At 30.3% G+C, this 27,992-nt stretch overlaps 1 protein-coding gene across 4 annotated transcripts; it reads left to right on the top strand.

The window, feature by feature from the left end:
* Nucleotides 1–17: 17 nt before the first annotated feature.
* On the top strand, nucleotides 18–27,963 carry LOC111033879 (protein sidekick). 4 transcript variants are annotated; one of them, XM_022314813.1, is made up of 33 exons: nucleotides 18–700; nucleotides 783–878; nucleotides 13,758–13,937; nucleotides 16,402–16,621; nucleotides 16,886–17,274; nucleotides 17,351–17,495; nucleotides 17,578–17,705; nucleotides 18,546–18,626; nucleotides 19,455–19,574; nucleotides 19,641–19,793; nucleotides 19,966–20,092; nucleotides 20,157–20,437; nucleotides 20,527–20,718; nucleotides 20,778–20,956; nucleotides 21,083–21,209; nucleotides 21,391–21,522; nucleotides 21,646–21,825; nucleotides 22,053–22,459; nucleotides 22,541–22,795; nucleotides 22,869–23,097; nucleotides 23,177–23,292; nucleotides 23,366–23,558; nucleotides 23,646–23,826; nucleotides 23,932–24,344; nucleotides 24,428–24,864; nucleotides 24,929–25,120; nucleotides 25,183–25,324; nucleotides 25,394–25,672; nucleotides 25,799–25,819; nucleotides 26,754–26,911; nucleotides 26,982–27,144; nucleotides 27,207–27,520; nucleotides 27,608–27,963. In XM_022314813.1, the coding sequence occupies exons 1-33, from the start codon at nucleotides 595–597 to the stop codon at nucleotides 27,848–27,850; spliced, it is 6,579 nt and encodes a 2,192-aa protein (XP_022170505.1). In that variant the 5' UTR covers nucleotides 18–594; the 3' UTR covers nucleotides 27,851–27,963. The 4 variants fall into 4 exon arrangements, with proteins under 4 accessions (XP_022170505.1, XP_022170506.1, XP_022170508.1 ...); XM_022314814.1 differs by lacking the exon at nucleotides 25,799–25,819 and having other exon boundaries at nucleotides 19–700; XM_022314816.1 differs by lacking the exon at nucleotides 18,546–18,626 and having other exon boundaries at nucleotides 19–700.
* Nucleotides 27,964–27,992: the final 29 nt, after the last annotated feature.

Genomic DNA, 27,992 nt, shown 5'->3' on the forward strand with positions numbered 1-27,992 from the left:
GTGCGTGTTTAGTATACAATACACATACGATCCGCAGTACGGAGTGACTGTACCGAGTGTACCGGAGGACCGCATTCTTTGGCCGACCACTGGAACGTTATATATATGATATTATTTTATTACGCCCGCTGCGCCACCCGTGTCGCCACCGTCCCGTCATCTGTTGTTGTTGTACTGCCGACGGTTTTATCGGCTCGTTAGTATTGTTGTTGTTGTTGTTGTTATTAATATTTTTGTTTTTATTTATTACACATTTATCGGTTTGATTGATAAACGTACCCGCGCATACCGAGTGCGATAATCGTCTGAAAACCGTTAGATCGCGCAAACGGCCGTTGCGCGCGAGATGGCTTTTGAAACGCCGCAACAGGTGTTCGCTGCCGCCGGCCTTTGTGGCGAGACATGCCGACTCGGGTGCTGCAACAATTCCGACAGTGGGTAGGACGTGAAAAGGTGTTGTACTTACGTGCGCGTGGTCGCCGAATTTTTCCGAACCGTCGTTTCGTCCGTTTTTTCGTCACGATTGTTGTTTAGTGTAAATTCTGTTTGTTTCGTCGTCCGATTGATACGATTGTCCTGTGCGTCCGATCCGCGATGGAAGAAGAGGAAAGAAATGATCGTCTACCTTGCAGGCAAAGGACCTATGCGTTCGCCGTCACCGCTGTCTTGCTGCTGTCCACCATCACTCGTTGTGAATGCCGTAAGTGTAGTACCCAGTTCTTCCTACATTTACCGCATCCCAAAAACTGGTAGTCAACGTTTATGTCGTTTTATGTTCACAGAGTCCTATCAGGCCCCTCGATTCATAACACAGCCAACATCAACTAAAAATGTGATTGGCGAAGGACAGACAAAAATAATTCAATGTCAAGCTCTTGGTTAGTCAACAATCAATTGTTTTAGAAATATCTAATAACTATTATAAAATTAAATTCAACTATTATGATTTTGTCCGGTTTGTTGATATTTACAAGCTACAGTCTAAAGAATGGCTTATATTTTCATCATAAAAATAAAAACTGTAAATGAATTATATGGGTAGATAGATAAGTCATATACTACCGAGTATACTTCATTTCCCTCTAGTCATCATGCTAACTGAGATGCTAACCAATCATTCACTCACATAGAATTTATCCGGGAATTTATCATTATATTTTCAATAAAGACTTCTAGGGTAGTAAAGAGAACCTACTAACAGAAGTATATGGTATTGTCAAATTACCTATGGTTTTATATTTTTAACATTTTTATTTTTTTGACAATATTGTCAGTTAGGCATAGGTACCCAATAATGATTTTAAATGTTCAAATAAGTAATAGATCAATTAATTATTATTTCAAATAAATTACTTTGTTGAACATGATGACCAAAAGAAATATTTTGTAGCCCCAATTTTTGCAGTGGATCACTACAAAAATGAATTTGTTAAATTTAAATTCAATGATATAAAATCCTTGTAGCTATATGAAGATTGATTTGAAAGACGTTTTGTCAGCCTATAATATCACTAAGTATATTTTATAATAGTTGTAATTGTGATTAAAGTAATTTAGAAGGTAATTAATTTTATTATTATACATTAGTAGGTACTACATTTCATTTTTGCCCAAAAAATTGCATTTGAAAATATTGTTGGGTATATAAAATAAAAAGAATATACTTTAAAAGTTTCAAGTACGCTCGAATAATATTTTTAAACTATAACAAAATATCAAAAATCACTATTCTTGGTATATATTTTTTAGATTTTTGGTTACAATATGAACTTTTAATGTGAATATTCCTTATTTTAAATTTTCAATCCTTAGCTATACAAATTGCACATTTTATAATTTTTAACTAGAAAACAAGTTGAAACTTAGATTTTGTTAAAGTTTGTCAAAATTTTTAATACATAAATTTTAAATACTTGCTATTATAACTAAGGATCCTTATACATTGTATCATCTTGTATTACATTTTTAAGCTTTTTGACACTACGAATAAAATTGTATTGAATTTATAGAACAAAAAACTAAACAAATTTCAAGTATCAGTAACTCAAAACAAGTATTTTAAAAATTGTATCATGTTTAGAAAATGATTAAACCGGATAAAACAAACATTTGATGAAAGTTTCAAGTACTTACGGTTAATAGTTTTTGAATAATAACAAAATAAGAAAATCGCTGTACCTATGAGAAATTGTTATTTTGAAGAATAGACATGAGACAGTCTTTCTAATGTCTAACTTAAATTGCCCATTAAACAATTATTTAACTTTCCGGTAAACTTTTTGGTAAAATATTATGTAAGAAAACTTATGGAGAATCATGAATTAGGTTTTCAAGTTTTTTAACTTAATACTGGAAAATTCGTCTTGATACCTCACTTGTAGGTCCTTAAGAGACGCTACCCATGCATTTGTAAGTTTGTAACCTATGTTTTACACACGTAAGACATAGTAAATTTTTCTTCGCCATTTTAATAGTGTACTGTTAGTTTTGATATTAAAATGAATTGCCCTGTTATCAAACTTTTAGGTAAGATCATCTGTGCTTAAATGTTTTATTCGATGTTTGAATATTTCACATACCCATTTCTAGAATAAAAAAATAAAACATCGAAAGAAATGATGACGATTAACCACAGAAATTTTCTTACATAAAAGTTGGATAAGTCAATTCACTTTAATATCAAAACTATGAAATCACACTATATCAAAATTGTCCGTGTCGTACATTTATAAGATGTGACAATAAACGCACATTTTGCGTCCTATTGCTAGGACGTCGTATTTGCGTATTATGATGTCTGTTTTACACACGTACGACGTAATAAATGTTTGTTTGCAGTTTCAAAAGTGTCGTGTTAGTTTTAATATTAGAGTGAATCGACAAGGGAGTTTACCTATTATAAAACTCTTAGGTAAGACAATTATCAGCTGTGTTTATATCATTAAACATTTTTTTAAATTTATACTTATACTATACATTCAATACCTAATAATAATAATAATATTGTTTATTATGAATTATGATAAAAAAGTTTTGGATTAAAATTATCTTAAATTATTTTCCTCGTAAATAAATTGTAAATGTACTTCTGATTTAATTATAATATTATGTTTTTTGGTTATTCTACCTCCAAAGTATTAGTATAATTAATGTTTCGAAAATAATTGCAAGTATTAAGTTAACATCTCTAAATATTTATTTGAAACAATATAAGCTGCTACTTGCTATAGTTTTAAGCTCATAAATAATAATTATACACCTATTACCTATCACAATACTATAATTTTGTATAGCATAATATGTAATTCAACCCGTATTATATCATTCTTCAATAATAATTAATAAGGTTTCCGGAGGAAGTATTTAGGGGAACTTTTTGCAGTTCAATATTTTCTATCACTTGAATGGTTTGAAAGAAACAAGCTACATAGTATGTTATATTAGATCAATATCACTCGTTTTTAAAATAAATTTCTTTTAACTTTTGTTTGTAAAATTGTAAAATCGTAATTGAAATTTATACAAACTTAAAAATGCTATTAATAAATTCAGTTTACTGGCTTATTACTATTACAGATATTTAATTAGAAAATTGTATTGAGTCAATGGACACACTGACACAGTAAATAATATTTGGGATCTACCTATATTATGATAGATATTGTTTAAGTTTAAAATAATTCCATCCATGGTTTTCTAAAATTGTACGGTTACCGGCAAATGATAATGTTATAAAATACAGGAACGTAATAGTACGTCTGTGACAGTGAAACTGTGAAAGGGCTAATTATTTACTATAGTAAATTATGGAAAAATAGGTAATTATACTCGTAACAATAATTAATATTTAATACAGTAGCCATTTCTCAATATTGAGGTTTTCTATCTGTTCTTATCGTTTTTATTCAAATGCCCATGTCGTAATTTTTAATGTTAGTCATGAGCATAACTCATGAGTCATTGATGTCTTTTTGGGTTTTAGGAAAATGTTGACTCACTAACCGCTGAGCTGCATGCCTGCATCCAAATACTTCAACCAATATTATAATTTAGTGTCAGGGATCTAAATGATTACGCAGCTTATAAAGTTTTGTCTAATAGATTTCGGCTTTACGTCCATAGACATATTCACGAAAAATCGTTTTATTGGTACATGATATACATATATCATGATATACGCATTAAAATGGTACCTACACCGTACACAGCTATAATATATAGTCAAAATCTTTTACTATTTTTAACTGCAATGAAAATTCCGAGAAAATCCCATGGTAGATTGTTGATGTACAGGTGGGTACCTGGGGTGGCAATAGTTGTTCTATGAAAAGAAATTCCCCCTTTTTCCCCTCCACGAGGTATCACCTTGAAGGTATGTTTACATTTGCCTATTCAATGATATATTTTTTCGCGTGTCTTAATTATTTTATTTTAAACATTTGTTTAGTTCAAAAATATATTGGGTATGGGAATTCATCATAAACTTACAAATGTGTCATCTAGTGTATCGCAAGGCGGTCTTTATCCCCGCCTATTCGACTCCACTTTTGTATTTATTGATAGTGTAAAGTGTTAAGTGGGACTTACTTGATTCTCAGCTTATAGCTTTTGCCGAAGATTTAAAAATATTCCTTCGCATTTATTTAATAAATGATTATGTTCTCCTTTAGAACGACTTTAAGTCTTTAACAGACGAGCGTCCTAGGCTATAAGACATTAAGTTTATAGTTTGATGTTTCTAAATATCATTCCATGACCTTTACCCGTGCTAAAAACCCGTTTAAATTTTCGTACTTCATCAATAGTAATCCTATTTTGTCACTTTAAAGTTCTGTTCTTGACCTATGTTTTATCCTTATTCCTACAAGGAGTCTTAATCTTCACATTCATAATACCTGATGCAAGTTGTAAATGTAAATTGTTGAGGGTTGTCAGCTGCTTTCTCAACATTAGTTTTCCTTCTTACAACACCATTGCTCCTTTTACACTTCGGTGTTAGCAAATCTGTGGTTAGTTTCTTTAGCTGATCGAAGGCACTGTGCAAATAGGGGCAAATTTAACTTTTATTAAAAATATGCTTAATGGAAAAATTGATTCTCCTATGTTATGATTTCAAATTAGTGGAAGCACGCGTTCCATTCCACATCACCATGTTTCATTATTATTGTCAAAAAAAGTAAAAACCAACTACCCCGCCGATGTGTGGCACACGTATATTTTGACATATCAATGTAAAATTACTGAGTAATGAGTATAGTTTATCAGTAGCTACTATAATATCATTATAGCTTGTAATTATATAATTAATTAACTATATTTAATTCATTGTTGTGTACTATAATGTATCGAAGGGGTCCCCAGAAATATTAACCAGATGGAGAGGGAGTGGTGGGGAATTTAAAAGTTTCTGATAATACGAAACATATTATTATCATTTTACAAGTTTAGTTTTTAAAATTAATACTTACTAAAATAGTGGGTTCATGGCCCCCCAGCACCCCTCTGCGGGGGCTCTTGTGATGTATATAATATATTATATCTTTTTGGAACTTATGTCCAGTATAGACTTTTTAAATTCAAATTATCAATTGTTGAGATGAACTATGCAATATTTCAACGAATAATAGCTGTAAAATTATTACCTATATGTTGTTTTAACTGTGTGAATAATGTCAATGTCAACAATACCACATATATTTTGATATGCTTTTATGAAAGAAAGAAGTGGCAGAAGATAAGATTTTATGATACTACCCATAGCCGTAGTATAGAGTTATGATTTATGACCAATTGGCTTATTGGCCATTATCTGATAACGAATTGAAGAAAACATTAGAAATCATGAGAATTTCTCACCTGCAACATAATATTATTATCGTCTCCGTCCTTCCGCGATACGTCGAGATGTAGGTACGTTCAGCAGTTCACTTTTAGTTTAGTTAACTGTGATAATCTAAATATTGTCAAATTTATAGGTAACAATATTATCTGAAATCCTAAGAGCTTTTTTTAAAAATATTTTAATTCAAGTTACCATTTGAAAACGTACAAACAATTCACTATTTTAAAATGCTCATACTTGCTTTAAAATTAAAATATCCAAAAAAACTTGTCATTGACATTTTTACATCTAAATTTGGTAATAGGTCAATTCACTGTAAAATAAATGCATAACAGAGAGTTAAGTTAATTATCCAAAACGTACAATTTGGTATGTTAGGTACATGTTTGTAAGACGGAGACAACACATCCGGTTTTAAGTAAAAAATATTTTAAAAGAATTACTGAAATAGAATATTGTTTCTTTTAAATTGTTTGATAGGTTGATTGAATCTAAAATTATTATTATTATTGTGGTAACGAAACTAAATGAGAACTACTGAACCTAAACTTGCTATGTATAAGTAACGCTTAACAAATGTGATTATCCTCTAAGCATACGGCTCAACCTTTGTGTATTGGAGACTCAAAATATTTATCCAATTTTGTATTCGACCTTCTTAAAAATAATTCTCATTGGGGGTTACCTGGAATCCCTGCCTCCTTATTTTTTTCGTTTATTATAACTAAAAAAAACTATTTTTAAAACTATCTTCATTTATTTTAATGTTTTTGTACTTATATTACTTTTATTAATAATATTTTTTATAACTATTTTTTGGCTGAAAACCGTTGATCTGAGCAATATAAAAAGAAAATCAATTAAAAAAATGATTAATATTTAGTTTAATTTTATATTTATCAATTTATTTAATAAACTTATTTCATTTTAAATAATATTTTCCACTCTCTAAACATCAACAATCAGGAAGTTAGGTTCGTCTCGTACTAACGTATTTGATATAAGTTTAACTCCGAAAATAAATCCTAGTTGTGCTGCTGAATGTGTTATTATTGTATTGACTATAGTATGTATTTTCATGGGTAGTTTGTTATAATTTTGACTAGTAACTAGTATTATCCGTTTGTTCTATAATTCGTGAAGCGTATCGTTAATGTATACGTACAGTATTTGATCGGTTTATTCTATAACCATAAGTATAGGTTAAATATTTTAAAACGGATCTATACACGGGAAACAATAAACATATATAATAATAATATTCTATAACATTAAATCCTTTCTTTATTTTTACATAAGAATACTAATATTTTATTCCTGGTATCTACCATCTATAGATACCATTATTTGTCGGACACAAAAATACAATAATGTACCTACATAAACATATTAGATCGATGTTATTGTTGTAACATCTATGTAAAGGTTTAAAATGCCTATTTCATGAATAGTTACAGCTGTTATAGGTAACATTTATAATTACATGATTTTTAATAAGAATTATTCATTTATTTTTATGATTTAATGTTTTTAAATTTTTGTTAGGATATCGAATCATGTTTTCTTATGAGGTACCTATCTTTTTTACAGTATACATTTTTAATTTGAATTGTATGTTGTAAGACTCATTAAAATAGTTTTGATATTATCATTAAAATATTTTGAATGTAGGTAAGTAAATAATACCAAGTTTATAGAGGAAAAGGAAAATTTGAACACAGGTATATTATATTTATTCATAAATATTATCATTATTAATTTTTATGTTCAGGTCTCAATTACAGATATTACATTTTAGTGGTTCTATCTGGTCTTTTTAATTTTGTGCGTGTGATATCTGAGGTTTGAATACAGTAGATATAAGTCGTCCGACTATAAAATCGGGCCCTTGATCACGATCGTTGACTATGTAAACCACGGGTAGAGGATTTTACTTTCCTAAAACAATGGCGTCACATTGTAACTTAATATCCACAGGCCACTCCACTTATTTACTTAACAGGAAGAACCAAAGCCCCTCTTCAAAAATTTGTCAGCGCGTCTTTTTTTTTCCCACCCGACCCTCGTTCTTCGGTATTTCCTGCCCGTCTGTCATGCTGGTTCAGTCTAACGCATAGTTTATCTTTCTTGTGTTACTTATAAAAACACATTGCCACCGCCGATCGCGTTTCTTGGATATATTATGGAATAGTATTTTTCTCAATAATTATTACGTTACTCACGTAGTCGTCCGGTTAGGTCTCCGTCTACCATCAATCAAGGTATTTTTATACATACTCGTCTGCACTCTGCAGTTATAATGAATGTTATACATTACATGTTACACACTATAACCGTTCTAACTACCAGAGGCGTGCTATAGTTATAGTTATATACTCTTTTATTCTATTATATAAATAATTATTTGATTGGTGTTATGGATGAAATAAGTTTTGTTCTGATAATCTAAAATATTTTTATTAAACTACCTATGTTGGTTTAATTTAAATAAGTAACTAATTATCCACTTGTGATGGATTCCGGTACTATGATATTAATATAATTCACGAATTCATGAAAGTTAACAATATGCACTTAAAATATTTACACTAACGCATCATCAAGTATTATATTATACAATGTTAATGTAACTTGAATAACATTATTATTCTTCAAAAGTCTTGAGTAGAAATAAATTGTTGGCAGGTTCATTACCAATTCACCGATAGCCCGCCTTTAAATGTAGCATATTTTTCAAATCGAATTAAAAATGTCAAACATCTGTACATTTTACTGACGGGACACATTGTTATACTCGATTACTTTTTTATGAATTGAACTAATTGTGTATTGTTCAGAGTTAAATTTGAAATGTTTAAATTTACATGTTACAGAATAGGTGTTTAATTAAAACCAAGACCCTTAGGCACAAAATGTAAATCTTATAAACAACTTTTATTTTATGATTTATTAAATTCATGAATACGTGGCATGTCTGTACCACTGATCATTTGCGTGCTCTGTTAAGTGTTAAAAATAGTTTTTAACTAAACAATCCTACATATTACTTGATTGTTTTTATGTGCTATTATGTATGATTATCGGGCAGGTTAATTGCGAGGTTTTATTCTTGGCGTGGGATACACGAGTATCCTTGACAATTAAATTGAAATATAAGCATGGGAAATTTTGTTGTTTCTAATACGTTAGGAAAAATACATCAGCTGGTACAGACAATGAAACATTTTTTAACAATAATAATAATAATAATAATAATACGAGTATAGTATTTTTCAAACATTAATAATATTTATTTTTATTTTGATTATGTCTTCGCCAAATTATTCGAAAGACTAATTTTAAAAAGAATTATTCCTTGTATATACTCCAGTAATGTACTTCCTAACACTCAACTTGGTTTTCATGCCTCCCATTCTACAACACACCAGCTACACAAGTTAGTGGACGCCATATATTTTTCTCTTGAAAAAAAATAATACTGTTCCCGCGTGTTCCTCGACGTGTCTCAGGCGTTTGATCGTGTCTGGCACGAAGGGCTGCTGTACAAATTAAAACTTTTTCTTCCGCCAACGTACTACCTGTTAATTAAATCATACTTAACCGATCGCCACTTTCAAGTTAGGTTTGGTTCATCTTACTCAAACATTAATGCAGGAGATCCTCAGGGTGGCATACTATCACCAATTTTATATAATATATAATATGCCGCTGATCAACCGACCTCTCTAAACGCAACAGTAGCTGAATTTCCGGATGACAATGAAATTATAGCAATACATAAAGACCCAATTTCAGCTACCCTAAATCTTCAACATCATCTTAACTTAATGTCAAATTGGTATGATAAAAGGAGAGTTAAAGTTAATCAATCAAAATCGCTACATACTACCTTCACACTTAGACTTACCCCATGTCCTGAAGTTTCCTTAGCTGATATATCTATCCCTTCATCTCGATCGGTAAAATACCTATTAGGGCTAACCATTGATCGGCGCTTCACTTGGGCATTACACGTAACTACGTAAGAGAAAAAAAATTCGCCCTAAACGCACGTCATCGGCTGCTTAAAACATTATTAACTAATAAACATACTAAATTAAATATAAAATTGCGCATTTACAAATCATTAATAAAGCCTATGTGGACATATGGACTCCAACTCTGGGGCAATGCCAAGAAATTAAATCTTAATAAAATACAAATCACTCAAAACAAAATCCTTCGCTCCATCACCAATGCCCCACCTTATGTTTCAAATTTTGCTATACACTCCGACTTAAAAATTAAAACTATACATGAAGAAGTCAAAACGTTCTATAACCGTTTTTTTTCCATAAACTGCCCTCTCACCCAAACCCTCTTATATGTGCAGGACTAGGAACTCGCACGATTCCTGGAAACCCACCACGGCGTCTAATAAGAAACTGGTGTAGAGATTTTCTTAATGATTAACGAAAAAAAAAAGAAAAATTTATATATAAATAAGCCAAAGGAAGTGCGATCACTGGATGGTTTCTTCCCTCACCCTATACATGTGAAATTACTTGTAGCACATATTCTTATTATGCCTAAGGCATAGAATGTATATTTCGATAAAAAAAAAATATATTTTGATTATAATATTTTTAAAAATTGCAATGTTCTTAAAAATTAGTGTTTGGATGCCGTATCATCACGGTATTATTTTTCATAGTAGGTACCTACATAATTATAATAATGTTAGGTATATCTGAAAAATATTTTATTTTACTATTATTTATTACTGATATCAGCTGGTAGGAGGACATATTCTGGGGCATATTCTGGAAGCGTAAATATGAAGATTTTAATACATACGAGTATACCCATAACGGCTAACATTATTACAATATTGTCTTTTATAGACGAAGGTGCCCTGTTAAAAAATTCTATGTATACCTACGAAGCTTTTAACAACAACGTGTAGATTCTATTTAGCGGAACAAAGAATTTATATTGATTGTCCAATTATGTGTTATTTTTTATTTTACCACATAATCATTTTTTGAGCTACAACGATTAGTCTCTGTATAGATCGGGCATTTTTTCCAATGCTTGTATTTACTCGAGTTGTAGATAACTGTTCAGTAGTTAAATGGCTAAGGAATTTATGGGAATTAAAATATTAATATATTTTTACTTTACTTAATTGATTGATAAATTTAAATTTAATTTCATACAAACATAAATGTTTAATAGGTATGTAGTATATACTATATGGCACCTACTTGAATCGTTTAACTCAGTTTTACGGTTCTTGAACCTTGGTTACATCATTATTTCTCATGCAAATATATTACATTATTTTAAATAACTGTTTTATTCTCAATTTTTTTTTAAAGCTATATATTTTGTTATTCTCTTTTTCAAAATATATTAAATAGGTGGTGTTACTTAAAGTATATTATTGATATTTTAATTGAATGAATAATATTAGTGATATTTTCGAGAAATGCGTTTTTATTTTGATCCATCGTAAGTATGTACAATTATTGTAGTATATTTTTATAATAATATGTAACATCGATGACGAATGCATAAAAAAAGTGGCATCACTTGCAATGAAACTCGTCTCGTTGCATTCTAAGAAAGAAAAGGATGCCCACGTTATCCATCTCGTTTTACAGTGAACAACCCAGTTTATACATATTATGACGATGAAAAGTACTTTAACCTTGAACAATATTAGACTCACTTCAGGTTATTACTCCTCTTGAAAACTAGCATTTTCAATACCACGTAATACACCTTACTACCGTAGTACAGGCTGTCACGAATTGACGCTTCTACTTTAATAGAATTTTGAAATCTGCAACTACCTCCGTATTTTATGTTTAGTGTGGTTTCAATCAGTATTAATCCCGTTTCCAAATAATAGGTAACCTGGCTGTTATTCAATGATGAAATAAAACAATTATTTTTTTATATACCTGACCCAAAATTACAGTTTTCGTGTTAAAAATTGCAGTTTTTTCAGAATCATTTATTTAGTAGGTATATATGTAGTAAGATTTAAGGCACACTATTTAAATTATCTTTTCCATAGTTAGATAAGCAAATAGCTAATATTTATATTAAATATATTATACATTATGTTAATTTAAGCTACATTGTAATAATACTAAGTGTATTGAAACAATTAATTTGAATAAATGAAAAAAAAAATTATCTTTTGATTATATTGGTTGTGAAAATAATGTGCATTATTTTTTTTTTGTGGCTATTACAGTTGAATTTAAGAATTAAGTTATATTCTATTATCTATTTATACAAGTAGTACAACCACACATAATAAAAAAAATCTTTAAAAACAAAGTTTTGTTTTCAAAATAGTCAATATCCATCTCTACAAAAAAGCCACTAGTATTCATTTGCAATAATATATGGATCAGTGGCGGCTATCCACACAATTATATGTGTTGCTGTGGATATTTCTGAGAAGTCTACCTACAATGGATGGCTATATTTAATTAAAAATATAAAAGCTGGATAAAAATCATCCTTATGTTATCCAATAAGTACCGCAAAAATACAAAATACATCGATACATCACCAATATATGTATCTATATATCACTTGTATCTTTAATATATTTTTATCAATTTTAGATACCTATCAAATTATATTTTCATAATATTTTTGAACACAATTGTTAGACGGTTTATGTTGGTAACAAAAATGGTTTTGTGTCAAACTCAAAAATAAAATTAAAATGCTGAGACTTAGAATTATTATTGAATATTCATATAGGTGTACCTGTACCTGTTTGCAAATATTAGACATGAAATAATTTTAAAAATATTTCGGCTCGTTTTGTGCTATTTATAGGTATATTCAATTGTTGACTCTTTTCGTTTTTTTCCTATTTGTATTATGTGCAGAGTAATAATTATAAAATGACTCATTCTTGATCAACATTTTTTTAAACACTATGTTACACCAAATATTGAGTCATTGTATTGGTAAAAAACTGTAAAAAATAATTAATCACCCAATATTCAATCATCCTCGGGGCATGGACCATAAAATAACCGTAACTGAATTATTAATACTTGATAAAGTTATTACGATTTAACTTTTGATATAAGTTATGGTTTTTTTGTGATAATCTATAAACGTTTTAAAGTGTATCCAATATAATCAAATTTTTATAATAATATTATACCCTCGATTATACCTTATGACTCTAACCACTATTAATTTTAACTATTTAATTGTAGTTACAAGCATGGTATTGTGAAACATTTATAGCTTGACGGTGGTGTTAGAAATTCGTTTTCCGGCACAATAAACTCATGTGGAAATAACAATTTATATAGCTGTGATAACAATTCTTTTAGAGTAAGCGGAGCGACGAACGTATTAGGTTTTACAATGATATATGTTATTGTTTTAATTTTTAATTTATATGTCTGTCATCGCGTATTTTGAAACAGAAAAAATGGTTTAATCTTTAACTTGGATCAAAAAGTTGAATATTTAGTAGAGGTTCCTGATAGTAAGGATCCTGGCTGAAAAGTGAAGGGTACATTTTGGCAGAAAATGGTGACGCCCCACCATACCACCCCACTCTCTACAAATGACACCGCTGGATAGAAATTGACAAACCCTGTTTAAAGAATCTTATTTCTTACATGAAGGCTCATAATTTAATTCGTTACTGTGAGTTACCCGTTGTTTTTTCCATTTTATTGTAAGTTTTATGCAATACATTATTTGTGTTGTGATAATTTACAAATAAGACTAATTCACTGTTGTTAGTCTATCTTAAAATGTACGAGTACATTAGTTTGATCCATAAAATAACTGAGATATAAAAAAAATTATTTTTAAGCCGCTTGTTTACTTCAATTAAATAAACGTATGGAGAGTATTCATGTCATTTTTTGTTTTACAGGCTTCCCGGCTCCAGTTTACAAATGGTATAAAGATGGAAAAGAAATGGGAGATTTTTCATCTGAATATCAGTCATTCCGTCTTTTAAATCTTAAACATGACGATGGAGGAACTTATCAATGTATTGCAAAAAATGAAGTTGGATCGATACTGTCTCAAAAAATTGAAATCAACATTGCATGTAAGTTAAATCTGTATAACATAACTACGATATACTGCTATTATTTTATTAAATTTAAGTGGTTTTATTTTGAATGAACATTAAACAATAACAGTATGTGTTGAAAAGTGTTTCAAGTGCATATTATGAATATTGCTGTCTGCTGAGAAAGTGTTACTATCATATTGTTTACTAAATAAAAGAACTTTGATCATTACTCATTAAAATAGTTTTTATATTTTTCCTTTCTTTATTTTTAAATGCAATTATTTAGAAAATTTGTTTCTAATTCCCACTACACTTACAAGGATAGGTAGTTAAAACAATACTGGTCTTGTGATCTTTTGCGAATATTTTCAAATTTCTCTTTAAACTGTGTGTGAGAAACTGAGAACTGAAGGAACAGAAATTTAAAAAAGTGAACAATTAAGACGATTAATTTGTTTTATACTTTATTCAGTATTCAATATCTATATACTTCTGAAGTCTAATTATATAATTAATATAATTAACTACAGCTATCGCTTATGTGTTTAGTTAATAAGACATATTAAGTGGTTTTCAATTATTTAATTTTTAAATTAATACTACAAACATCTAATGTAATTCTCATGAAACTATTATTGATTTAATATACCTTGTATTAATCAACGGTTGTTATGTCTATCTATGTATTGATACGATATTGTTAATACTACAATACCTACACCGCGGCTTTTGTTATTTCTGCTCGTCTGTTCAAAAGTAAGTAAACAGTTAGTGCTATTGATTTGGTTGTCTATTATAAAACCAATGCGACAATACATTAATTTTGTTTTTATATGACTTGCTAGAAAAATTATTCTGTTAATATACCTCGTCTTGTATATTTTCAAAATATTTAAAAACTATAACAAAACCGTTTTAAATTTTTTAGTGTCAATAAATAATACACCGGATAAATATCGTGACAGGTTACACATAAATATAATTATATAGTAATTAGTAGGCATAATTAGCAAATATAATATATTTTTTTAGTTTTTGCATTAAGGATCATAATATCTGATATCGCGGCTTTACAAAAATCAATATGTCAAAACAGAAGTAGTTAAATTATTGTTGGGAGTCGCTGTAATGGTTATTTATATTAAAGGTGTGTATTTATCGGTGCGTGACAGTTCACAGTTGCCTCCCAAAATATACCAATTATCTCCCGTCATTATCGTAAATAAAAATAGTTGCCTCCGATAATCAGGTATATAGTTCGTATTTATAATATACGAGTTAACTCCCATATAGAATTAAGTAGTAGTTCATAAACTTCACTAAAATATACTACGTAAATAGTTATGTATACACTTAACCTTAAATTATACATAATATATTGTGTTATAATTATAAAAAATTAAGTTCGCACCAACACATATTTAATATAATATAAATGTATAGATATTTTTCTATTTTGTTATATTTTGTTCAATACATTTTTTTAGATATTTAAAATTATGTGTACAGTTATAACATTTCTGTCTTAGGTACCTATATGTATATTACATATTATACATTTATACAAATTATTAAAAAATAATAATATAATAATTAGATAATAAAAAAGTATTTGGTATTATAATTAATATTGATGTAAAATTATCATAAAATGTTTGAATCGATTGGGAATTACTTATTCGTTTATTAACTACTCATCGGGAGGCAACTAGTAGTAGAATATTTTTGTTTAATATAAAATTGAGGGTACGTTGGGAGACAACTTGTATATAGTTATTGGGAGGCGATTTGAAAAAAATTACAAGTTTTTACAGCTTGTACTTTAGGAGGCAACTAGTATGCTCGTTGTATAAACATGAAAAAAAGCTTACAAGGATCTAAAAATATTCCTTCATACCTAGATAAAGTATTAAAAAAAATAATTAACCGACCTAAAAGTTTTTAAATACTTTACTTAAGTCTAAAGTATATATACCTATAACTATTTTTTTTTTTTTTGATTTAAGCTTCGGCAACTGAGGCCATTAGCTGTAGGTTGTGTGATACTGTAGAGTTTTTGGGACTGTAGGGGGGGAACACGTGTGTGTTTTTGTTTTGGCAGAATTTCTATTGGGCACCCGTAGGTTTCTGCCATGCCCGGTTGGGGGATGGCGGCACTTGTTCTCCGGTCACCGCGACTTGTCCAGAGAAAAATGCCGCCCGGTGGCCGAGGATCGAACCGCGATCGGCTGCGTCGCAGCGGACGCGTCAGACCACTCGGTCACCTCGTCCCCCCTATAACTATTCTTTTTAGAATAAAGATACAATTAAAGTATATATATAGTCCTTATTAATACACATAGTATAGTAAAGTATTATCATTGAGTATATATTTTATAAAGTTACAGTTATTTTACTGTGTACATACGTTTAGTATTTTTAGTTTATTTTATAACATGTCGGAAGTACATTTTTAAAGTTAATGTTTTAAACTAATTTTATTATGTTTTAATTTTAGCGATGGGAAACTTTATGGAAGTTACCGATCCAATAGTCAGAGTTGAAAGAGGCCAAGCAGCAATTTTAGATTGTCCACCAATTAAAAGCTACCCACCGCCTATGGTGCAGTGGTTAACTGATGACGGCACTCAGCTATATGACATCAAATATGCCTCAGTTGCAGAGACCCATCAATTAGTGGTATTATCAGCATCTGACAGCGACCAAAAAGCATACAGGTCAATTGAATATACCATAAAATTATTTTAACATTAATATCAAGGAAAATGATGTATTTCCTTCTTTAAAAATTATTGTTTTAAATTTGTATAACAATGAAGTTATACGAGAGCTAATTAAGTTTTTATAGATCTGTATACCTTTATAGTGCACACTATAATATTTATGTTCATAATATTCGCTTTAATTGCTTTAACGGTATACATCCACCTATACCTATTTAGCTGTACATATTGTTATTGAGAATGAAAATATTTTTTTAGGGTGAGAGCAACAAATCCTTTGTTAGGAAAAGATGAATTTAGTCAGTATTTAAGAATCAACATCATTGGAGGCTCTCAGTCTGGAGAAATTGCTCCCTATTTCGTCGTTAAACCTAAAGGAAAACATATAATCATAGGTCATAAAACTACTGAGCTCCAGTGTATAGCCAATGCAAGGCCTTTACACGAATTAGGAACCCTATGGTTCAAAGACGACATACCAATAGAAAATACAAACGGCGTTGATTACATTTACAACGATCCGTGGAACAGAACTTTATCACTTATTAATGCCAAATTGACTTATACCGGTCGGTATACTTGTCAGATTCGATTTGTATCTGGTGGATATGCGCCCATTTCTGCAGATGCTGATATTTTTGTCTTGGGTTTGTTAAAAATTTGATAAACACGTTTAACAAAATTATCTTATTTTAGTTTAAACAAAAAACACATTATTTGCAGAACCTCCAACATTTGTTGGTAATTTAAGGATGGAAACCCTTGGTGAATACGGGTCTACTGTTAGAATAAGTTGTGATACCATTGGGGTGCCACAGCCGAAAATAACTTGGTATCGTAACGCAGAGACAATAAGTCAAAACAATAGGTAATAATATTTTCAAGTGAAAAAACCATCCCATACATCGTTTGAAATTTTTCTAATAATATTACGATTGTTTTTTTTATAGGTATATAGTTGAAGAAGACGGTACTTTAGTAATAAAGAAATTAAACATCGAAGATTCAGGTATGTTCCAATGTGAAGCAGAAAACGAAGCCGGAACAGATTCTATTAGTACATGGTTGAAAGTCAAAAGTAAGTACACGTACTCGTAAGAATTCAGTCTTCATATTTGTGTTTTTTTTAAAATTATCATTAGTTTAATTAAAAATATTGATTTTTTTACATATCTAATGGTCTAGAATTATTGCAATAACTATAAAAATAGATAAGAACAAAAATAAAATAAAGTAATAACTCTAGCTCATGTCTATTGTACGTAACAATACAGTGAATCTAATTTATGTTATGATATTAGTATCTATAGAATTTATAGTATTTTTATAGTGTATTTATTATTTTTAATAGCAATAGTTATTATGATAAAAATATTTCGATAATTCATTCTAATTAATCGAAAAATTGATCTGTCCAGATTTCATTTAACGGCTATTCCTAAATGGACTGATTCGTTTCAGTTTTGTGGGAAAATGTTATGTTCGTTGACGTATTTAGACTGTAACAATAAAAAACAAAAATACTATAGTCATCAAAATTCTGTTTATAAATCCAATAAAATTATCGTCGTCGGGGGAGCATGAAATCAGGATTTGATTACGTTAGTCGAAAATAAAAGTATACCTAATAATGATTTTAACGTTGACGAATCTAAAAAAGTTCTAGGTATAGTATTAAACAAAAAAAAAAGAATAGTATCTGTATTGTGCCATAAAAATAAAAACCGAAGAAAAAAATGGTGAATTTAAACTTTAAACATTGTTATATAGACATCTGATGTTTATAGTTGTATTACAGAAGTCACTGTTTTTTACGGATTTAGTGTATATTAGTACATATGATGTGCGAATGATGTTTCATTAATGTGTTGACTGTTGAAAAATGTACGAAATGTAAATACTTTTATGGTTAATGTAGGACGTTCTAAACGATGGACGAGAGCCTCTGTGTACAGAATGATGCCATGGCAACACCCGAGTGCCCGACAAAATTTGTCTCGTAAGGTTTTGCTTAAAAACGCGTGGTTATTTGACGTAGCCATGACGGAAATATTATTTTTTAGCACAGCACTTTGCACTTTTATAGTTACGCATTATGCATATAAACACAAAGTTAAACAAAATATGTACATTTGAAATGTAAATTTTGGGAATGGCGAAGTGTTTAGGTATACAAACCATTCCATTGCCGTATTTTTTTTTATTGAAGCTGTATTCTATAGTTATATTTGCACATTGTAAAAGTGGCATAGCCAAGATTTTGCTTTGAGGGGGAGGGGAGTTGATGATTTGCTATATAGGGGAGGCCTAGCTATAGGATCCCTCTTAAATTTAGTATTGTAAAGTCATAGTTGTATACTTGTATGTTTTAGACTTGCAGCAGCCTTCCTACAAATTACAATTTGAATACATGGTTACGTCTTACATAATAATATGTTTACTGAAACCATTGTTAAATTTCTTGGAATTTTGAGGAGAGGGTTGCAGCCTTCTCAGCCTCCCTCTTGGTTGCGCCACTGCATCAACAAACAACCTTGTCCTCTAGAATTTTTTTTTTTACTTTGGTTGTCATAACATAGTCAGGATTTTGAAACGAAATAATACTTATGCTAAAAAACCAAAACCCTAGTTATTAGTATCTAAAGTATATTATGTATTTTAATAAACAGATATTATGTAGTTATCACATTAGAATAATTTAGAAAAAAAATTTTATTTTATTTTCCAAATCACAAATTATAAAAAAATGTTTAACAATTAATTTACTTAATTTTCATTATAAACTTTATACTTAACAATATTTTTTAATATTTGCTTAATTTTATAGCTACTGGTCCAATTATAGAGAATGAACCACAAAATTCTACAGTTCTAGAAGGAAATGAAGTGATATTGTCTTGTAGAGTTATCGGCGCACCTAAACCAAATACAACTTGGACCTTTGGTGGTATGGTTATATGATTTGAGAACATTTTAACCTAATTAAAATATAATTAATTTACTTTTATTCTAGATTTATTTGTATCGTTGAATGAGAGAATTCGCATACTAGATACAGGAGATTTATTTATATCGTCTACAAAAGTTCAAGACACTGGAAAATATTCTTGCACAAGGTCAAATGAAGCTGGCACTGTGGAAATGCATGCTTATATTAAAGTTTTAGGTATTAAGTTCTTTTGTCAACAAATCAGGAGTTAAAACAATCATTTAAAATTAGAGACTAAAGAAACAAATATAAGAATTTTAATTTAATCAAAATCAAAATTGTATTGGTTTTATACATATTTACTTCAACTATTATATCCATTAATATTATTGTCATCTTTTTTTTTTAGGTAAAACTACCATTGTTGAACCACCTATGGATACTAGAGTTTTATTAGGACAAAATTCTATAATGAAATGTAAAGTGTCTAGTGATCCCTCTGTGCTTTATCAAATTGATTGGTTTCATAATAACAAGTGTGTGTGTAATTCTTAATGTGTAGAACCTTTTTTATTTTGGTTATTCTGTATAATTTATCAGGAGTCTTGGAGCTGGAAATTCAAGAATAAAAGTTTCAGCCGATGGTACGTTAGAAATAGGAGTCGTGCGTGCAAGTGATGCAGGTGTCTACACTTGTTCAGTTTCATCCCCCGGGGGCAACGAGAGAAGACATGCACATTTAAGTATTCTTGAATTGCCTTATCCTCCAAATGTTGCTCAAGCTGAACGTGTTGGACCCAGATCTGTAAATGTTTCTTGGACTGTGGGTTTTGATGGCAATAGTCCTATATTAAAATATATTGTACAAAAACGACAAATTGGTAGGCATTGATAATCAAACAAAATAGCTACATATTTACTGTTCGTTTTACTGTAATTTAATCATTTAAAACAAAATTAAAAATTCCAGAAACCCAATCGTTATTGGATCCACTTGTTGATTGGGTTACTGAGCTTACCAATATATCTGCAAATGCTCGTTATGTGGTTCTAGAAAATTTAAAAGCTGCTAATACTTATCAATTCAGAATCAGTGCTATGAATGCAATAGGTGAAGGAACACCTTCACAACCGAGCAATTTTGTTACATTGCCACAACAAGGTTCGATCAATTAATTAGTGTATTAGAACTATTTTGTCTTAATATTGTCTGTCTTTTAGCTCCATCTGGACCACCTTTAGGGTTTGTTGGATCAGCTAGGTCAAATTCTGAAATCATCACTCAATGGCAACCTCCCTTAGAAGAACATCACAACGGACAAATTCTTGGATATATTATAAGATATAGGTTACATGGTTATTTTAATAGTCCGTGGACTGATCATAATATTACTAGCGGGGTAAGTTTTCCATTTTATTATTTAAAAATATAAAATAAATCATGCAGATACCTATCTCATAATTAGGTGTTAAATATTATAAAATTGCTCACTAATATTTTCCATTTCTTTTACTCCTTTTGTCAGGCTCAGCATTATTATTTAATTCAAGATCTAATTACATGGAAAGACTATGTACTTCAAGTAGCTGCCTACAACAATAAAGGAGTTGGAGTTTATAGTGATAGTATAAGAATAAAGACTAAAGAAGGAGGTTAGTTTTTATTTCATTATAATTCATTTTTTTTTTCATTTTGTAGACTATCTCAGTATTATAAATTATAATGATCCATTTCAATTCTTTAACATTTAATGTAAACTGTCTTATGATTTTTTTTAACCTGGCAATCATTTTTTATTTTAGTTCAATAAAATAATCATAATTTATGTCACAGTTCCAGAAGCAGCACCAATTGATGTAATTGCTAGACCAATAAATAGTACTTCAGTTCAAGTTTGGTGGAAACCTCCAGATCCACAAAAAATAAATGGAATTAATCAAGGCTACAAACTTCAAGCATGGATTGGTAAGTTATAGCTTAAAATCATTATCGATTTAATAATTTAATTACAATTTTTTTCCTTTTACATAATATTTTTCTACTGTTGATAAAAAATGTATATCATATTACTATTTCAATGTTTTATAGGAGAACGAGTAGAACATGAAATGACAGTTGCTCCTAGTTTATTTGATCCACTTGCTCAGCAGACCACAACGTTTGTGAACCTTAGGAAATTTACTGCCTATAATGTAACAGTATTATGTTTCACTGATCCTGGTGATGGTCCAATCAGTAGTCCATCTTTAGTTGTGACACACGAAGATGGTAATTAATAATTATTAAATAATAATTTAAGCAAACTGTATTCAAACATCTTTTAATTAAAAAAATATACAACAAATTTAAATAGTTTATTTAGTTAAATTAGTGAAACCAACTTTATCTTTAACAGAAATATTGGATTCAAGTTCTTATTTATTATTTTATTTTACAGTTTTTATATCTTTAATTAATCAGCAAAAAAAAAATAATTAATACATTTTTTTTTTTAGTTTCCGATTTAGTTGGTAGTCTCCACTTTGAAGATGTATCAGATCGTTCTGTAAATGTTGTTTGGTCTTCACCATTACATACAAATGGTCATTTAATTGGCTACACTGTGTCTTATTCCATACGTGATCGACCAGAAACCACTCACTTAGTAAATGTCACCTCAGACACCACCAGTATTGTAATTGATCAATTACAAGCTACTACCCATTATAAATTTGAAGTATTTGCTTGGACAAAAGTTGGTCCCGGTCCTAGTAGGATAGCCACAATACAGTCTGGTATTGAACCGGTATTGCCTAATCCACCAACCAAGTTGGCCATAACAAATATTGAGCCATTTTCAGTTGTGCTCCAATTTACACCAGGGTTTGATGGAAATTCTTCTATCACTAAATGGGTTGTAGAAGTATGTTAATTAATAGTTACATTTTATCTTAACCATGAAATTATTTTTATTCGGAAATATTGTATATTTTGTTAATTATAGGCACAAACTGCAAGGAATACTACTTGGTTTACTGTGCATGAAGAAAGTAGTCCAGAAGCAACTACACTGAAAGTTCTTCAATTAGTTCCTTACACATTATACCGTTTAAGAATCACTGCATGGAATGTAGTTGGTGCATCAGAGCCTTCAGACCCAACCAAGGATTTTCAAACTATTCAAGCACCACCTGCTCATCCTCCTTATAATGTCACTGTCCGCGCAATGTCTTCTACTGAACTTCGTGTCCGTTGGATTGTAAGTATTAGAAAGAATCTTTTGATTTTTAATTTTACTAATAATTTTTAACGGTATTTTTTTTATCATTTAGCCTTTGCAACAAAGTGAATGGTTTGGAAATGGAAAAGGTTATAATATAACTTATAGATTATTTAATACTAGTATAGTATATACAGTCACTATTGAAGACATTACCTCAAATTCATTTGTTTTGGATTCTTTACAAAAATTTACTCAGTATGATGTAACCATGAATGCCTTTAATGATGTTGGATCTTCTGGTCATAGTCCATCAGCTTTTGAACGTACTAGAGAATCAGGTAATAAAAATAATAAAAAAAAGAAAAGAGGTAAATTTATACATGTAAATGAATTACCTAATTATTTTGTAATTTATAGTGCCATCGATGGGACCCATAAATGTTATTGCAAATGCAACATCTTCCACAACCATTGTGGTTAGTTGGGGTGATGTTCCTTCTGATCATCGAAATGGAATCATTGAAGGATTTAAAGTACATTAAAATATTTTTAATTAACTATTATATTTATGGAGCAATTTAAAAAAAAAATGTTAATATTAAACAGGTTTACTACAAGCCAGGTGGCCGTGCTGTGTATCCTGTACAAATTAAAGATATCCCTAAAAATTCAACTTTCACCACTACATTGACAGAGTTAAAGAAATTTGTTCAGTATAGCATACAAGTTCTAGCTTACAGTCGTCTCGGTGATGGTGTGTTATCTACTCCAATTACTAGAGTTCAAACTTTTGAAGATGGTAAGTATTGTCTCACCAAAGAAACTAATGTATATTTATAATTTGTAAAAATACAATCTTATTAGCATTTCATTTTTTAATTAACAGTACCCGGTACCCCATCTAATGTATCTTTTCCTGATGTTACTTCAACCACTGCTAGAGTTATTTGGGATGTCCCAGCTGATCCTAATGGTGAAATTCTTGCTTATCGCATAAATTACCAGTTACATAGTTCTGAGGGCTATAATTTTTCTAAAGAATTTCCTGCTTCAGACAGGACATTCAGGTAATATATTATGTATTAATTAAGATAACAATTTAAAATATTAACTTTATGCACTATAATGTTATTATGTATGGATATTTTATGTTTATGGTCTTATTTTTACAGAGCTATTGATCTTATACCTGATCAGTACTACATGTTTTGGGTAACAGCCCAAACACGTTTAGGCTGGGGTAAAAGTCAGTCGGCGCTTGTTTTTTCATCAAACAACCGTGAAATTCCACAAGCTCCTTCATCACCTCAAATAAGTCGTAGTCAGATTCAAGCCACACAAATCACATTCAGTTGGACCCCAGGGCGAGATGGCTATGCTCCATTAAGATATTATACGGTACAGAAGTCTGAAGAAATTGGTCCCTGGACCACTATACCTGAACAAATAGATCCATCCATTACTTCTTACACAATCCAAGACCTCTTACCTTTCACTTTATATCGGTTTCGTATTCAAGCAACTAATGACATTGGTCCAAGTACATATAGTCATGAATCCCCTCAAGTCAGGACGTTACCTACCTGTGAGTTGTCATCATTAATAAATTAAAAATATCAAGGCAATTTTTGCACCTAATTCATTTTGTGTTTAATTTAATTATTTTAGCACCAAGTCGTGTTGTTGGTAAGGTGCAAGTTGTACCCATTACAACAACAAGTGTACGGGTTACCTGGGAACCTATATCTCCTCAGTATTGGAATGGTGATACCCAAACTGGAGGCTACAAAGTTTTGTACCAACCTGTTTCCGACATTCCTATGGCATTGCAAACAATACCTAGTCAAATGATTATGGGCACAGCAGAAAAAACTCTCGTCATTGGAGATTTAGTTCGTGACCGAAATTATGATATCATAGTAGTGCCGTTCAATTCTCAAGGAAATGGTCCACCTTCTATGCCTATTCCTGTATATGTTGGGGAAGCTGTCCCTACAGGCGAACCCCGTAGTGTATCAGCTTTTGCCATATCGTCAACAGAAGTTCGGTTGTCTTGGGAACATCCACAACAAAATCAACAAAATGGAGATTTATTGGGATACAAAGTAAGTTCTTTGATAAAAAATAAAAATTTGTGAAATAATTTTCACTGTTTATTTTTTCTAATAGATATTTTACATTGTGACTGATTCACCAAATGAACATCGTGTGGAAGAAGAAACAGAAGTTGTTCCTGCCACATATATTAGCCATAGCTTAGTTTTTTTGGACAAATACACTGAGTATAAAATCCAAATACTTGCGTTTAATCCAGCTGGTGACGGGCCAAGATCTGCACCTATTATTGTTAGAACTCATCAGGTACAATAACAAATAATGTTTTTATGTCCCTACTCTATATCATTATTTTTTTGTCAAATAAGGGAGTACCTGGTCCACCAACTGATCTTCAATTTTCTGAAATAACAATGAATAGTCTTAAAGTTTCATGGACATCTCCAAAACGAAAAAATGGCCAACTTCTAGGTTATATAATTACTTATGAAACAGCTGAACAAAACGAACGTAAGTAACATACTTCACTATTGTTCGTATTAGTGGTGAATGGACAGTTTATTAATGTAAACATCACAGGTTTTAGTAAACAAGTAAAACAAAGAGTAAACCAAACGTGGCTTCTTGTTCAGCCTCTAGAAGAAGAAGTGACTTATACTTTCTCAGTCAGGGCTCAAACTATAGATTTGGGAGTTGCAATTAAAGGAAATGTGACCACTGGACCACAACCAGGGTCACCAAAGAGTCCGTCCGATCTGTCACTAGTAAAAACTGTTTCTAGTGTTGCACTTAAATGGACAAATGGGGCATCTGGAAAAGGACCAATCCTTGGATACTATATTCAGAGTAGGCGCAAAGGTAATATTTAGAAACACTAACACACAATGGCCTAAATTATTTTGCTAATTTGTTAAAAAAAATTCCTGAGTAAAGCAATATTCTGAAACTGTTTTTTTTTTTTTTGAAATTTTACTTGCTATTCAGCTTCTCAAGACTGGGAACATTGTAAGTTTGTTTAAAAAGTTTTTGAAGTGAATGTTACAAAATGTACTGTGTGTGTTGCTTTTGTGTTTAATTTGGGGAGCAATTTCAATGTGAATACATTTTTGGATAACATGATTTTGGTTTGCAACGAAGTCAAAAAACATTACGACACATTATATGTTTAAATTTTATTTGACAATATTTAAAACCTAAACGAATATTGATCTGAATATTAATTGATTAATTGATACACTAATCACAATAAAACAATGAGTTGCATAATCATTAATTTTTATAAACTAAGACCTCATGCTAACTGCTTATTATACATAATTATTAACAATATTCCCTGCGGAAAGACTAATCAATAATACATGTTATACCTAGTTATGTGAATATATATCAAACTATATAAAGAGATATATCAACTGCAGAATATTAATTATGTTCTTACAATCCAAGGCGATTTTTTTTCTTTGATGTTAATTCTGAGTTCATAACATAATATTATAATATGTAATGAATATATTTTTTATTTAAATTTTCTAGTTTTTAGTAAATAAACACTTATTACTTCACTTATTATAAGTAATTTGTGTTATTATGTTTTGCGGTTAGATAAGGTTATGTTGTCATATGCACAAAAAAAAAAAAATAATAAAATCCATGTGTTTTCCCTTTTATAATATACGAGTAACCTGTGTATCAAATACCTACTCGAAAGGCATAAATATTATGGTCATATTAGTTATAAATGAACAGTGAACACTATTACTCGTAGAAAAGTATATGATAAATGCTTATGTTTTTAACACAATCTCTTAATTATTGCGTGAATTATGAACATGTCAAAAGTGTTTTAAAATATTTAGAATGGCACGTGTGTCTTATGCACTATACTTAATATTATGTTAAATGGATTTATTGCTTATTTGTTGGTTTGTACTGTTTTCAGATGACACACGTTGGACGACAGTCACAAAAAGTAACAGTGGACCGTTAGATGAATTCTCTGTGTCCTATCAGAGTTTGCTGCCATCTACATCATATTTGTTTAGAATCGTAGCTCACAATGAGTTTGGTATTAGTTATCCCGCTTATTCAGATGATGTGGTATGTATACAATGTATATTATTAGTTATTGTCTATGATTTGTATGTACTATAATCATTATAAATTCTAGGTTTTAACTCCATCAAAATTGTACTTGGAGTATGGTTACTTACAAATGAAGCCGTTCTATAGACAGACATGGTTTATGGTTGCATTAGCCGCTGCATCACTAGTTGTACTTATTATGGTTATTGCTATACTATGTGTTAAAAGCAAAAGTTACAAATATAAACGTAAGTTAATTTCTTCTATTATAAACCTTGAATTTTGCTTTAAATTTTTATACTATTTTTAGAAGAAGCACAGAAAACTTTGGAAGAATCTATGGTTATGGACATTGATGATCGACAGCAATTGGCTATGGAACTTCATAGAACCAGAATGTCGAACAACAATTCTCTTGGACGGATGTCCATTCATAACACTTTACACCATTCACTGCACAGGCGGAAACCACCAATAGGAACTCTAGGAAAATCTCCACCAAGACCATCTCCAGCTAGTGTTCCTTACCATAGTGACGATGATAGTGTTAAAGGTTATGATGAAAATCCAGATGATAGTTCAGTTACTGAAAAACCCTCAGAAATCAGTTCAACAGACTCTCAAGTATGATATTTAATTATATACATATATATATATGTGTGTGTGTTAAAGGTTAGTGTTATTAATGATTGCTGTCTATTTAACTTCTAGGGATCGGAAAGTGAGAATGAAAGCGTGCGATCAGACCCGCACTCGTTTGTTAATCACTACGCCAATGTCAATGATTCTTTAAGACAGTCTTGGAAACGGCAAAAACCTGTTAGAAATTATTCTAGTTATACAGATTCAGAACCTGAAGGAAGTGCTGTTATGAGCCTTAATGGTGGCCAAATTATAATGAATAACATGGCCAGATCTCGAGCTCCACTACCAGGATTCTCATCGTTTGTTTAATTTCTTCTAGTGAGTGCCATCTTTACCAATCCGTCCGTGATTTTGTTTAATTTGAAATTACTTTGGTATTATTTTATAAATGTGTGTACTTTACTATGACTTATATTATAAACTGGTCAACCTTATTCTAAAATTGAAAAAT

This window comes from Myzus persicae, unplaced genomic scaffold (genome assembly GCF_001856785.1).
Source record: "Myzus persicae strain clone G006 unplaced genomic scaffold, MPER_G0061.0, whole genome shotgun sequence".
Classification (NCBI taxonomy): domain Eukaryota; kingdom Metazoa; phylum Arthropoda; class Insecta; order Hemiptera; family Aphididae; genus Myzus; species Myzus persicae.

Excerpts from the sequence above, each read along its gene's own strand:
- LOC111033879 (XM_022314813.1), top strand. The coding sequence starts at position 595 with ATGGAAGAAGAGGAAAGAAATGATCGTCTACCTTGCAGGCAAAGGACC. Across the intron at positions 23,827-23,931 it reads GCTTCAGACAGGACATTCAG|AGCTATTGATCTTATACCTG; the intron begins GTAATATATTAT and ends TTATTTTTACAG. Across the intron at positions 27,145-27,206 it reads CAAAAGTTACAAATATAAAC|AAGAAGCACAGAAAACTTTG; the intron begins GTAAGTTAATTT and ends TACTATTTTTAG.